We start from the raw sequence: 15,427 nt of genomic DNA, 5'->3' as shown, positions 1-15,427 counted from the left end.
TCACTGCTCTGCCGGATGCACGTGTTTAAGCCCCAGAAATGCGCGGCGGCTCGGAATGCGAGGCGCGCGCGTAGCACTTAATCGAAGCAGTAAAGTGTAGAGATCGCCCTCCGATATGGATTATACACACGGAGGGACATCTCCTTTAAAACTCTACCATATCGGTGAGTTAAACACTTTCTTATTTTGCTGGTTTAAACACACACGCAAACACAACAAGGTCAGTGAAGACAAAAGATCTGAGGAATGTTTCCGGTTCACTCCTATTTATAACCTGCAGGTGCGTCTCATCAGATGACGTCACCCGACCGAGGTTATATAAGCCAAAATTTGGCGTGTTTGATACACACATGCTTCACAACCGGCAACATGACAAGATGTTTCCCATAGCGTTTTCACGCAGCATCGAGTGTAGCCTTTGAAAGGGAACTGCCTTAATTCTACGTGGCATTGATTCAACAAGGTGCTGAAAGCATTCTTAAAAAATGTTGCAGTTGATGGAGATTTGTGGGATGCACATCCAGGGCACGAAGCTCCCGTTACACCACATCCCAGAGGCTCTATTGGGTTGAGATCTGGTGACTGTAGAGGCCATTTTAGTATAGTGAACTCATTGTCAACTTAATGTTCAAGAAACCAATTTGAAATGATTCGAGCTTTGTGACATGGTGCATTATCCTGCTGGTAGCCATTAGAGGATGGGTACATGGTGGTCATAAAGGGATGGACATGGTCAGAAACAATGCTCAGGTAGCCCGTGGCATTTAAACGTTGCCCACTTGGCACTAACAGGCCTAAAGTGTGCTAGGAAGCACATCTCCCCCACCATTACACAACCACCACCAGCCTGCACAGTGATAACAAGGCATGAGGGATCCATGTTCTCATTCTGTTCACGCCAAATTCTGACCATTTGAATGTCTCAACAGAAATCGAGACTCATCAGACCAGGCAACATTTTTCCAGTCTTCAACTGTCCAATTTTGGTGAACTTGGTCCAAATTGTAGCCTCTTTTTCCTATTTGTAGTGGAGATGAGTGGTACCCGGTGGGGTCGTCTGCTGTTTTAGCCCATCCGCCTCAAGGTTGTGCGTGTTGTGGCTTTACAAATGCTTTGCTGCGTACCTCAGTTGTAACGAGTGATTATTTTAGTCAAAGTTGCTCTTCTATCAGCTTGAATCAGTCGGGCCATTCTCCTCTGACCTCTAGCATCAACAAGGCATTTTTGCCCACAGGACTGCCGCATACTGGATGTTTTTCCCTTTTCACACCATTCTTTGTAAACCCCAGAAATGGTGGTGCGCAAAAATCCCAGTAACTGAGCAGATTGTGAAATACTCAGACCTGGCACCAACACGCTCAAAATTGCTTAAATCACCTTTCTTTCCCATTCTGACATTTAGTTTGGAGTTCAGAAGATTGTCTTGACCAGGACCACACCCCTAAATGCATTAAAGGAACTGCCATGTGATTGGTTGATTAGATAATTGCATTAATGAGAAATTATACAGGTGTTCCTAATAATCCTTTAGGTGAGTGTATATATACAAGACTTGGTTTACGAGTACCGAGTATCATGTATCACGTATATGCCGAGCGTCATGTGATCACGACTGAGCCAAAGTTTTTTTTCTCTCTTGCACTGCGGAATGGTGGGTAATTGTCTCCCATGCTGGGTCTTAAGCTTAGAGCGCTTAGTCGTTATGTGTGTGCGCGCGTGTAATTTGACACTCTCTCTCACCTTTAGTGTGTCACCTTTAGTAGTCTCTTTGCTTCACACACACACAAACACACAAACACACACCCACACACACACTCTACACAGAAAAATCGCTCTCTTGCGATTTTTTTCAAAGGTAAAGTGCAGGTTCACTTGCTTGATTGTTTTACTTTACAGCAGTGATTCCATTAGTATTCGCTGATGTGAGTGTCATTAGTAATGTTCCTTGCTAATTTTTCAGACAAAACGGTCTTTCCGTTAATGTCTGTGTATGTGTGTGTGTTTGTGTGAAATTCAAATAAGAGAGGAGAAAGGTTTACTGTGTAAGTTGAGAAGGGGGAGACGGAAGGGGCTGAAAGTAATAGTCTCCTCTTACTCTAGCTTCACACACATACACAAATACACACACAGTGCCTGTGCGCATCAACAGAAACACTTATCTGTTTGAATTTATTTTTACTTTTTTTTAAGGTAAAGTGCAGGTTAAGTTGTTTTAATTTTACTTTATATTTTGTATTTATTATTTTTATGTATAAATTTTTTTCTGGAAAGTACACGTTGGTGTTTGAAATGTACACCCAAGAGTCAATCAGTGTTAGATTTTCTGTTCAGTGTTTCTAAATAATAATCATACTTTACCCAGTTGTAATGTCTCCCTTAATCAATAAATAAGTAATAAATGTTTACATGTAAATTAATTAACTCTACAAAGATACTTAAAGACCTTTAACATTTTTAATAGGATAAGCAAAGCCAGTTACAGAAATGCAAAGAAAATATTTTAAATAGTAAATGTGCTAAAAGAAGCAGGATATTGTGTCCAATTTGGCACTTGGCAACCTTAAAACTGTTAAATTGGGGAAAAATTTAAAGTTACAGATGTTTTCACTATAAGATATAATTTTAATCAGATTTAAACTTAATGAAAAGTTGATTTTTACCATTAGTGACGATGCTTCCCTGCCCACCAAGTGTGGTTACTCTGCTTTTATGTCATGGAACTGTAATGACTTTGCTAAGATTTAAACACAGGTCTGCAAGTTAATCAGCAACACAACTTGCATTGGAGTTCATTTCAGCAAAAGGGGACACTTTAAACGCCTGTTTGGGCAAACTTTAGTATACATTCAAAGATGGACCCACCTATTCTGGGCACAAACAGTGTTTCCCCACCCTCAAACAGCAGGTAATGTAACATACCATGTCTCTGTATTGTATTAAATTAAGGATTAACTAAATTAGTTGAAACTGTAATGTGCATTAATAAATCACCAATTGACTTTATGATGTGTTACAGTAAACATCAGGAAAAGAGATGCGAATCACCAGCGCCCAGCTGTATTTCTTTGATGAGTCATGAGTCTATGGATCCCCCTTTGACATTTAAAGATGGAAACTTTATTCTACACAGGTAAAATCTTGTCAATGTTAATGTCACTGATAAAGTCATGGTTTAACGTTTAATGTACCCAGAACACTACAAATGTGACCTTAAAAATTGATTTCTTCTTGCTATTTTTGGTCATTGCAGATCAGATTATCTCTTAGCACAATTTAGCCGCGGGTACAGAATACCATAAGAATCCTCATTAAATTATTTATTTAATATTATTTTATTTGACACATTAAAGTTAATCAATATCTGCATTTTACTCAAACCAAGAAGGAAAAACATAAAATATGACTGGAATGTTTAGAAGTCATACAGAATAAAATTGCAAGTATGTGGATACTGAGAAAAATGTCTGTAGAGACAATAATAAATGCTGTTTTGATAAATATTCTCATCCAGGTTGTAATATTATCCTTCCTATAGTTAAAGATTTAAAAAGCCTTTTTAAAGCTTTCTGATAAATTTACTAATACCTTTAAGGCAGCCTGAGGTGACAGTAAAAGCACTTTGCCACATGGTGACAAAAATGATTCTGGTAAGAAAATATGAGAAATTGAACAAAGACACATTCTACAAAGCAAATGCATTGAATTATTTGTTCCATTATTGGATACTGGAAAATAAAATAAATAAATAAATATATAAAACAGGAGAAAATGGTTGTGAAAATATCTGGGTCAGTGCAAGAAGAGTTGTTGTAAGAACCATACTGTAAATAAACGTCAGTGTAAGAATTGCTGGACTATTTCTAAAATCACAAATAATTAATAAAGAAATTACTATAAAAATGTATAAAATACAAATTTTAACTATAGTGGTTATGTGAGATAAAGTTATTGTACCTGTATTCACAGTGTTCTACAGAAGGAAAGAGACAGAATAGAAAAAAACCTCATCACAGACACAGGGTAAGATCAAACCCAACACCATCACTGTGACACGGGGGTTGTAAACCTCTCTGTTTTTATGAACCAAAAAGTGATTAGACTATAAAGAGCATACAGAATAAAAAAGCAAACACATATTAAGAACATCATATAAAATATATCATTAGTAACCTTTTAGGAATAAATGTTAAATTGAAGTCTAATGATTGCATCCCATGTCTTACCATATCTTTCTACTTCGCCATGTCTCAGATACGACTCAGAATCTGCTGCTGTAAATAAATTCCAGAAAAAGTATAAATTGAGTCTGATAAAGAAGTTTCAGTTTTTAAATGGAGTAATACTAAACCAAAGAAATGAAACACTTCTGAATGAGATCTACACAGAGCTCTACATCACAGAGGGAGACAGTGGAAATGTCAATAATGAACATGAGGTGAGACAGATTGAGGCAGCATCCATAAAAACAGAAGAAACGCCAATCAAATGCAATGACATCTTTAAGGCCTTATTTAAACAAGAAGAACCCATCAGAACTGTGCTGACAAAGGGAGTTGCTGGCATCGGAAAAACTGTCTCTGTGCAGAAGTTTATTCTGGACTGGGCTGAAGAGAAAGCAAATCAGGACGTCCACCTCATATTTCCACTTCCTTTCAGAGAGCTGAATTTGATGAAGGACAAGAAAATGAGTCTGATGGAGCTCCTTCATGTCTTTTTTGAAGAAACAAAAGAAAAAGAAATGTCCAATTTGGTAAAGGTCCTGTTTATTTTTGATGGACTGGACGAGTGTCGTTTTCCTCTAAATTTTCAGAAGACAGTGAGAGTGTGTGATGTAACTGAATCAGCATCAGTGCCTGTTCTGCTGATAAACCTGATCAAAGGGAATCTGCTTCCCTCTGCTCTCATCTGGATCACCTCCCGACCTGCAGCAGCTGATCAAATCCCCTCTGAGTGTGTCCATCGAGTCACAGAGGTACGAGGGTTCAATGACTCACAGAAGGAGGAGTACTTCAGGAAGAGGATCAGTGATCAGAGCCTGGCCAATAACATCATCACACACCTGAAGTCATTAAGGAGCCTCTACATCATGTGTCACATCCCAGTCTTCTGCTGGATTTCAGCCGCTGTTCTAGAGAGAATGTTGGGTGAAGCAGAGAGAGGAGAGATCCCCAAGACTCTGACTCAAATGTACACACACTTCCTCATCATTCAGACAAACATCATAAGAGAAAAGTATTTAAAGAAGCAGGAGAGTGATAAAGAAATGATTTTTAAACTGGGACAACTGGCTTTTAAGCAGCTGAAGAAAGGGAACCTGATCTTCTATAATGAAGACCTGAGAGAGTGTGGCATTGATGTGAGAGAAGCAGCAGTGTACTCAGGTGTGTGTACGCAGATCTTCAGAGAGGAGTTTGGGCTTCACCAGAGTAAAGTGTACTGCTTTGTTCATCTGAGCATTCAGGAACACCTCGCAGCTCTGTATGTGCACCTGATGTTCAGGATGAAGAAGAGAAATGTTCTTAAAAAGAGCCAAGACACAAACAAGAACAAGAAAGAAATTACAATTATAGATGTACACAAGTGTGCTATAAATGAAGCTTTAGAAAGTCAGACTGGACATCTGGATATTTTTCTTCGGTTTCTTTTAGGTTTCTTACTGATGTCTAATCAGAAACTGTTACACACATTAATACCACAGGCAGGAAGTGGCTCCCAGAGCACAGAGGAAACAGTCCAGTATGTAAAGAAGAAGATCAGTTCAGAGCGTTCTATAGAGAAATCCATCAGTCTGTTCCACTGTCTGAATGAACTGGGTGATCATTCCCTACTGGAGGAACTCCAACGCTACCTGAAATCTGAAAAACAAAGTGAACTCTCTTCATCACAGTGGTCTGCTCTGGTGTTTGTGTTACTGACATCAGCACAGGAGCTGGAAGAGTTTGATCTGAGTAAATATTTCAGTCCAGATAAGATAACAGAAACTGTTCTTTTGAAGCTGATGCCTGTGATTGCAGCATCCAAAAAAGCAATGTAAGTAAAGCTGAATATAACAATCACAAGTGCAAGAAACAGTGAAACCTATCTAATTTTTTTATCTGGTGCATGCAAAATTTGGAACAATATGGGGTCTCGGCCTGAATTAAAAAAAACAACAAGAAAAAAAAAGGAGATTAGAGAAAATCATGAGGCCAGTTCCTTTAAAAAAGTAATAGCAAGCCATTGACAGGAAAAGCAGCTGTAAAAGTCTTTGCTATAATAATTGTACTACTACAACTACTTTTACTGTAATACTACTACTACTACTAATAATAATAATAATAATAATAATGTGTCCAGTGTGTGTCCAGAGAGTTCCCTTTCAAAGGCTACACTCGATGCTGCGTGAAAACGCTATGGGAACATCTTGTCATGTTGCCGGTTGTGAAGCATGTGTGTATCAAACACGCCAAATTTTGGCTTATATAACCTCGGTCGGGTGACGTCATCTGATGAGACGCACCTGCAGGTTATAAATAGGAGTGAACCGGAAACATTCCTCAGATCTTTTGTCTTCACTGACCTTGTTGTGTTTGCGTGTGTGTTTAAACCAGCAAAATAAGAAAGTGTTTAACTCACCGATATGGTAGAGTTTTAAACGAGATGTCCCTCCGTGTGTATAATCCATATCGGAGGGCGATCTCTACACTTTACTGCTTCGATTAAGTGCTACGCGCGCGCCTCGCATTCCGAGCCGCCGCGCATTTCTGGGGCTTAAACACGTGCATCCGGCAGAGCAGTGAGAGACGGTTTTAAAACTCCTTTCTTTCGCGTTCTCATCGGATCGGGAAATCCCTCTGTCCGCTCGCAAACGCGCGCCGCGCTTCTTGTGAATGGGCAAGGATAAACATCCTCTCTTGCTTTCGCGGAGATGATAATAGCTCTAAGCACTTAAAAATAATATTAAAAAAAAAAAAAAAAAAAAAAACAGACGGCAGGTTCTGTCGGGTGGCCGGGGGCGGAGCCTCAACGACGCTCTCTCCCCTTTTCTTAGCAATCTCCATATAAGTTAACCCTTTCATGGAGTAAGCTGTATTCATCCCGTGTTTTCCTGCCATCAACTTATTTATTTATTTAAATATAATTGAGGTAGGAACGCGGAGTTATATGATGACACCCAGATAGAAGAGACGCTTCCAGGCTATCTCTCTTCTGGGACATCATCCTTCCTGAAAAGCTATTATTTCCTTTCAAGCTGTGTAGACTTTTTATCTTCCCTGGAGGGAAAAGCTTTTCGGGCAGCAGGTCAGGTTGGTGCTCCATTGCACACCGTGGCGGTTTTGCACGCCTACCAGGCTGACCTGCTGAGAGACTTGAGTACTGGCGGGGCTCTGCAAGGTAAGGCGTATTGGATTTACGCCGGGCCACAGACTTGTCTCTTCGTGCAACAAAGCAGACGGCTCGTGCTATCGGCCGTTTTATGGCTGCTATGGTCTCCGCGGAGAGGCACTTGTGGTTGAATCTCAGGGGCATTAAGGAAAAGGATCGTGTATTCCTCCTCGATGCCCCATCTCGCCTCCCGGCCTGCTTGGCGATGTCGTTAACTCGGTCGCCACTAGGTTCATGAGGCGGAGTTATATAACAAGCCTTCGGGAAATTCCTTCCCCGCCTTGCTCAAGAGTCGGGACTGTCGGCCACCCAGTCTCGACCGGGTCTGACTGTTGCGAGGCATGAAACACAAGAAGAGATCCGCCTCAAAAGAGGTCAGACTGGAATATTGTCTTCACAAAGAAGCCCTGATCCGTCCAGCAACAGGATCGTGGGGGGTGGCCCCCCAATGGGGAGAGGCACGCAGAATTCCTTTTAAAGAATGAAGTGTTCTCCCTGGCACCCCCAGGAGGTTGGTGTTCTTGCTCCGCCACCACTGGTGTTTCGGGCAACTCCAGTCTCCAATAAAATTGTTAGTTCTTCGGGTTTTTCCTGCCGTGTTTCAGGATGCCGAACATCTAACATCCCCCCCGTTTAACCAAGCCACTGAGCTTTGCCCCTTTCTAAGAAACTGGCAGCGTGGAAGCTACTGCCAAGTATATCTCCTTGGGCACTAAGCACTGTACAGAGAAACTACAGGATTCAGTTCTCACATCACCCTCCGCGTTTCAATGGCATGGTCTCCACCTCCACGAAACCGGAAAGTGCAAGAGGAACGGGGGGCTGAGTCCAATTTTTTAGATTTTGCGGGCCTTACCGCTATCTAAAAATAAATCAATGGAAATATTGCCACAACACAGGAGGTTCCTGAGGTTCGCTTTCGGGGGCGAAGCTTACCAGTATCGGGTCCTTCCATTTGGTCTAGCTTTTTCACCCGCACATACACAAAATACATGAATGTATTTTTGGCTCTTACGACTCCAGAGCATCCGTATTGAATTACATGACTGGCCGGCCCAGTCTCAGTAGCTAGCGCTTCGACATCAGCATGTCGTTCTAGCTAATCTTTGTTTCCTAGGATTGAGATCCAATGCCATGAAAGCATGCTCTTTCCTGTTTAGAGGACAACATTTTTGGGTGTCACATGGAATTTGAGCGTAAGCGGGCACAGCTGTCTCCCGCTCGTGTCGAATCCATTCTCAACACCATCAAGGAAATCAAGCTAGACCAGAAAGTGACCATCACTTTCAGAGATCTTAGCTCTCATGGCAGCTGTATCCACGGTGACACCTTGGACCTTCTGCACATGAGAGCATTTCAGTTGTGGCTAGGAACCAGGGGATTTTACTCTAGGGCCAATCCCCAATAAGGGCTACGCGCCAGGTGCTTCGTACCCTTCCTATGTGGTTCAGACCCCGGTTTCTGACTCTGGGTCCCACTCTAAGTTCGTCTTGTCGTCGCAGATGCTAACGACAGACGCTTCCCTCATGGGCTGGGGTGCGGTCTTAAATGACCGTCCAGCCCAAGGGAGCTGGAGAGGCCATCTTTTTGCGCGGCACTCAATTGCCTCAAAATCATGGCTCTATTTCAGGCCCTAAAGCACTTCCTCCAGCAGTTGAGACTACCATGTCCTAGTGCGGGTGGACAACACTATGGCAGTCTCGCATATTAATCGCCAGGGCGGACTGTGCTCGCGCCGCTAAATAGCTAGCGCACCAGATTCCTGTCCCTCAGGGCGATCTACACTCTTGGAAAATTTCATGTAGCGTAGGTGGACCTCTTTGCCTCGCAAGATCAGCAAATGTCCCCTTTACTACTCTCTACTCTAAGTCAAGCTGGTCTTCCAGCCAGCGTAATTAAGACTATTCTAAGTACTAGGACTGCCTCCCCTCAAATAGAATGTATTTGAAAAGTTGGTGCATTACGAAGCAGGTAGACCCAGTCCACTGCCGAATTGTTTCAGTGCTGGAGTTTCTGCAGAAAAAAAAAAAAAAAAAAAAAAAATTTGTCCTCTGGCTTGTGCCCCTTTGAACCACTAGAGTCAGCGCCTCAGGTTTCTGACCCTTAAGATGGTTTTTCTAAATGGTGTTACCTCTCTAAGAGGAGCGGACAGCTATTGCCCTCTCCTATGAGGCGCGTGGGCTCACTTCGCCTCTAGGAATCAGGGCTCATTCAACCAGGGGAATCGCCTCATCAATTGCATTAGCAAGAGGTATTCCCTTGCAGCAAGTATGTGACACGGAGGGTTGGTCCTCTCCGCACACATTTGCCAACATGCATCCTATTGTTTTGAAGCCTTCTGTCCTCCGCCTTTACAGTTTCGGAGCAGGAGAGACATCACTTACTGTGTCCAGTATGTGCTCTTCAGATTTACATCCACCGCATTAGCCAGTGGCGTAAGTCAGAGCAGCTTTTACATGTTTTGAAGCCGCAAGCTCCGTGAGAGATGCTATTGCCCTCTCCTATAAGGCGCGTGGGTTCAATTCGCCTCTAGGAATCAGGGTTCATCCAACCAGGGGAATCGCCTCATCAATTGCACTAGCAAGAGGTATTCCTTTGCAGCAAGTCTGTGATGCGGAGAGTTGGTCCTCTCCGCACACATTTGCCAATATGCATCCTATTGTTTTGAAGCCTTCTGTCCTCCGCCTTTACAGCTTCGGAGCAGGAGAGACTTCACTTACTGTGTCCAGTACGTGCTCTTCAGATTTACGTCCACCGCATTAGCCAGTGGCGTAAGTCAGGGCAGTTTTTACATGTTTTGAAGCCGCAAGCTACGTGAGAGATGCTATTGCCCTCTCCTATGAGGCGCGTGGGTTCACTTCGCCTCTAGGAATCAGGGTTCATTCAACCAGGGGAATCGCCTCATTAATTGCACTAGCAAGAGGTATTCCTTTGCAGCAAGTCTGTAACGCGGAGGGTTGGTCCTCTCCGCATACATTTGCCAATATGCATCCTATTGTTTTGAAGTCTTCTGTCCTCCGCCTTTACAGCTTCGGAGCAGGAGAAACTTCACTTACTGTGTCCAGTATGTGCTCTTCAGATTTATGTCCACCGCATTAGCCAGTGGCGTAAGTCAAAGCAGCTTTTACATGTTTTGAAGCCGCAAGCGGCGTGAGAGATGCTATTGCCCTCTCCTATGAGGCGCGTGGGCTCACTTCGCCTCTAGGAATCGGGGTTCATTCAACCAGGGGAATCGCCTCATCAATTGCACTAGCAAGAGGTATTCCCTTGCAGCAAGTTTGGTACGCGGAGGGTTGGTCCTCTCCGCACACATTTGCCAATATGCATCCTATTGTTTATGAAGCCTTCTGTCCTCCGCCTTTACAGCTTCGGAGCAGGAAAGACTTCACCTACTTTGTCCAGTACGTGCTCTTTAGATTTACGTCCACCGCATCAGCTAGTGGCGTAAGTCAAAGCAGCTTTTACATGGTCTGGGGCCGCAACGGGGGGTGGCCCCCACTACACTGGGCTATTGCCCTCTCCTATGAGGCACGTGGGCTCACTTCGCCTCTAGGAATCAGGGCTCACTCAACCAGGGGGATCGCCTCATCTATTGCAAGAGCTGGCAAGAAGTATTCCCCTGCAGCAAGTGTGTGACATGGAGGGTTGTCCTTTCCGCACACATTTGTTAGATTTTATAATCTGGATGATCATGGCACTCCGGGCTCACAGGCCCTCGAGTCAGCTTCCCAGATATAGTTCTGAGACCTTTTTGGCCTTGTGCGCACACGCTACACAACCTTGGGGTCCAGACACTTGCAGTGCGGCGGCGTTGGTATTCTCGTTCCCATAGCGTTTTCACGCAGCATCGAGTGTAGCCTTTGAAAGGGAACGTCTCGGGTTACTTTGCTGTAACCCTGTTCCCTGAAAAGGCGGGAACGAGATGCTGCGTCCCAATGCCGCACTGCCTACGTGACCGGACGTCCGTTCAGACAAATCAATCTGAGGAATGTTTCCGGTTCACTCCTATTTATAACCTGCAGGTGCGTCTCATCAGATGACGTCACCCGACCGAGGTTATATAAGCCAAAATTTGGCGTGTTTGATACACACATGCTTCACAACCGGCAACATGACAAGATGTTCCCATAGCGTTTTCACGCAGCATCTCGTTCCCGCCTTTTCAGGGAACAGGGTTACAGCAAAGTAACCCGAGACGTTTGTGTGAGTAGAGTGGACTTGGCTTAGCCCAGTCACCATCACATCAGACCCCTTTGCACAGCTTACTCACAACATATAATGTAACATGATCCTTCTGAGTTGGATATTACAAGAATCGTTGGTGCAGCATTTCAGGCAAATTTTTGAGAGAGGCAAAACTTTTTTATAAACATGCTCTGTTTACACTGCTGTTCGATATACACACACACACACACACACACACACACACACACACACACACACAGACAGACTTTTGCCATAGCTAAATTAATGAAAACTCTACACAGACTCATGGAAGGCTGCTGGACTAAACATTACTAGCAGAGTGAGCGATGCTTGGGTTGCGCTGTTGTTCCAAAGTTTGACTCAAGGTTACCATCCTCATCCCCAGAATTTAAAAAAATTCCCAGTTGTTCGGCACTCAATGACTATTGTCTGATCACACTTACACCCACCATAATGAAAGAGTTCCTCCCTTACTGGATCCCCATAGAGTGCACATGACACCCCAACTGATAAATATATGACACCATTACTATTGCTCTTCATTTCATACATTCAAATGCAAAATAATTAGCAAAATTAAAATTTTAAATTAAAATTTTTGTAAATATTTTAACCCGTGTGTTGTACTGTATTTACTTGTTGCTTTATTGCTACAAGACAGTTTGCTTTTAGTTAGTTTTTATATACAGTTTACCCAAACCGGGGAATATCACATTTATAACATTTGCCTTAGCAATTATAATTTCAGGAAAGCTTTAACTCAAACAAGTACCAATATATTTTCATAAAGGAATAAATAATGTTAATTAAAAAATAAAACTGCAGTGAAAAAATGTTGAGATTTGTTTGGTGATTTACATAACTTTGATAACTTCATTTATTTATAGATTATTTTATTTTATTCAGTATCAGGTGTGAAAAAGTTGAAGTGGAAAGTTGTTCAGCTCTGGTTTCAGCACTCAACTCAGAAACCTCCAGTCTAAGAGAACTGCGTCTGACTGTGAAAAAAATGGATCTGACGCAAACTAAAATAGGAGATTTAGAAGTAAATACCTTCTCCGCGGTACTTGAAAATCCTCACTGTAACGTAAAAAGTTTAAGGTAAGATCATCACTTTGTATGTCACAATATCTATCCTCATGCCTTGGAGAGATTTGGGGCTCCGTAGCTATGCCTAGCCATAAAAAAAATTCAATGGTTTATGCCTAAAAATGTATGGTGTATTTAAAATTGTAAATTGTAATTTAAACAAAAAATGAAATAATAGTAAGATGTTACATAATAATAGTAATAAGTTGTAATCTCTGCAAAATAATATTAAAATATTGAATGTGGAGCACCCCAGCTTTGTTTATGTTGTGTAAATATTGATTGAGAAAGCTGCCCAAAATGTTTCATTTATTTTTGTGTGGCCTGTCTGTGTGGCTATAACATTTTTAAATAAGTTTTGGATTTCATGAAGATAAATAAACTTAAAATAAAAATTAATCTCATTAGTCCCTTGTTACTGTAATTTATAGTGGGTCATTTTAAGCTTGCTTTTGTGTTTTTCTCCTAAATCTTTGCCCATCCTGTTTTACTCAGGCTCCTGTTTTACACACTGTTCAAATGTTGTCCTTAAGACTAAACAACGTTAATGTTTTGGTCAATGTTAGTTATACCTTGTAATAGGTCAAGAGAGGACAGATGGTCCAACATGACACATCATATTTAACAGTAAAAACAAAATTAAAATCTCCTGATGATGAATGTGTAATTGTGTCTCTCTACAGCTTACGTGAGTGTGGTGTATCAGCTGAAAACTGTGTTGCCCTAATTTCAGCACTAAAATCAAACCCCTCACACCTGAGAGAACTGGATCTGTCCAATAATAAAGTAGGAGACTCAGGAGTAAAGTGTCTCTCTGCTGTACTGGAAAATCCTCACTGTAAACTGGAGACACTAAGGTAAGATCTCTCTGAGAGTCACATGATTTGCAATCCAGTGTCTTCTTGTGCCAGTCCCAAGTCTGGATAAATGCAGAGGGTTGTGTCAGGAAGAGCATCTGACGTAAAACATTTGCCAAATCAACGATGCGAATCACAAATATAATTCCCATACCGGATCGGTCGTGGCCCAGGATAACAACGACCGCCACTGGTGCTGTTGACCTACAGGGTGCCGGTGGAAATTGGGCTACTGTTGGTCGAAAAAGGAGAGGAGGAAGGCTTGTTCGAAAGCAGAGAGAGAAAAGGAAAGGCAAGAGTTTAGGAGTGATAGTAGGGACTTTGAATGTTGGGACTATGACAGGGAAGGCAAGAGAGTTGGTTGATATGATGCAGAAAAGGAAGGTGGATATACTGTGTGTCCAGGAGACCAGGTGGAAAGGTAGCAAGGCTAGAAGCTTAGGATCAGGGTTCAAATTGTTTTACCATGGTGTGGATAGGAAAAGAAATGGAGTAGGAGTTATTCTGAAAGAGGAGTTTGTAAGGAATGTTCTAGGGGTAAAGAGAGTATCAGATAGGGTGATGAGTCTGAAGCTGGAAATTAAAGGGATAATGTTCAATGTTGTTAGTGGTTATGCCCCACAGGTAGGATGTGAGTTAAAAGAGAAGGAGAAATTCTGGAGTGGGTTAGATGAAGTGATGCAGAGCATACCCAGTGGTGAGAGAGTGGTGATTGGTGCAGACTTCAATGGACATGTTGGGGAAGGGAACAGAGGTGAAGAAAATGTGATGGGCAGGTTTGGTCTTCAGGACAGGAATGTAGAAGGACAGACGGTGGTGGACTTTGCAAAGAGAATGGAAATGGCGGTAGTAAATACTTTTTTCCAGAAGAGACAGGAACATAGGGTGACATATAAGAGTGGAGGCAGAAGCACTCAGGTCAACTACATCTTGTGTCGACATTGTAATCTAAAAGAGATCAGTGACTGCAAAGTGTTGGTAGGGGAGAGTGTAACCAGACAACACACAATGGTGGTGTGTAAAAAAAACCCTGGTGGTGAGGAAGGCAAAGAGGACAAAGGCAACGCAGAGGACAAAGTGGTGGAAGCTAAGAAGGAAAGAATGTTGTGTAGTATTTGAGGAGGTGTTGAGACAGGCTATGGGTGATCAGGAGGTGCTTTCAGTTGACTGGACAACTACAGCCAATGTGATCAGGGAGACAGGTAGGAGGGTACTTGATGTATCATCAGATAAAGGAAAAGTGGACAAGGAGACTTGGTGGTGGAATGAGGAATTCCAGGAGTGTATACAGGGAAAGAGGCTAGCTAAGAAGAAGTGGGACTCTAAGAGGACTGAAGAGAGTAGACAGGAGTACAGGGAGATGCAGCGTAAGGTGAAGGTAGAGGTGGCAAAGGCCAAAAAAAGAGCATATGAGGACTTGTATACTAGGCTGGACAGTAAGGAGGGATGGGTGAATCTGTACAGGTTGGCGAGGCAGAAAGATAGAGATGGAAAGGATGTGCAGCAGGTTAGAGTGATTGAAGATAGAGATGGAAATGTACTGACAGATGCCAGGAAGGTGATGGCAAGATGGAAGGAGTACATTGAGGAGTTCATAATTGAGGAAAATAAAAGAGAACAAAGAGTAGAAGACGTGACTGTTGTGGAAAAGGAAGTAGCAAATATTAGTAAAAGTGAAGTGAGAAGGGCGTTAAAGAGGATGAAGAGTGGAAGGGCTGTTGGTCCTGATGACATACCTGTGGAGGTATGGAAGTGCTTAGGAGAGGTGGCAGTAGAGTTTCTGACTAGTTTGTTTAACAAGATCTTGGAGAGTGAGAGGATTCCAGAAAAATGGAGGAGAAGTGTATTGGTGCCGATTTTTAAGAACAAGGGAAATGTGCAAATTTGTGGCAATTACAGAGGTATAAAGC

The 15,427-nt window shown here is 42.5% G+C and overlaps 1 protein-coding gene across 1 annotated transcript in view; it reads left to right on the top strand.

The window, feature by feature from the left end:
* Positions 1-15,427, top strand: part of LOC128534527 (NACHT, LRR and PYD domains-containing protein 12-like) — a 39,264-nt gene that overhangs the window by 5,989 nt on the left and 17,848 nt on the right. Inside the window, exons 2-7 of the mRNA XM_053508985.1 lie at positions 2,752-2,905; positions 3,017-3,130; positions 3,967-4,020; positions 4,252-6,030; positions 12,478-12,672; positions 13,344-13,517. Of these exons, the coding sequence (XP_053364960.1) occupies positions 2,853-2,905; positions 3,017-3,130; positions 3,967-4,020; positions 4,252-6,030; positions 12,478-12,672; positions 13,344-13,517 (2,369 nt within the window). The 5' untranslated portion in view covers positions 2,752-2,852. The remainder of the gene's footprint in view (positions 1-2,751; positions 2,906-3,016; positions 3,131-3,966; positions 4,021-4,251; positions 6,031-12,477; positions 12,673-13,343; positions 13,518-15,427) is intronic.

Source organism: Clarias gariepinus, chromosome 12, assembly GCF_024256425.1.
Source record: "Clarias gariepinus isolate MV-2021 ecotype Netherlands chromosome 12, CGAR_prim_01v2, whole genome shotgun sequence".
Lineage (NCBI taxonomy): Eukaryota > Metazoa > Chordata > Actinopteri > Siluriformes > Clariidae > Clarias > Clarias gariepinus.
The sequence above is the reverse complement of the archived record's forward strand: the minus strand, read 5'-3'. Positions and strand labels throughout refer to the sequence as shown.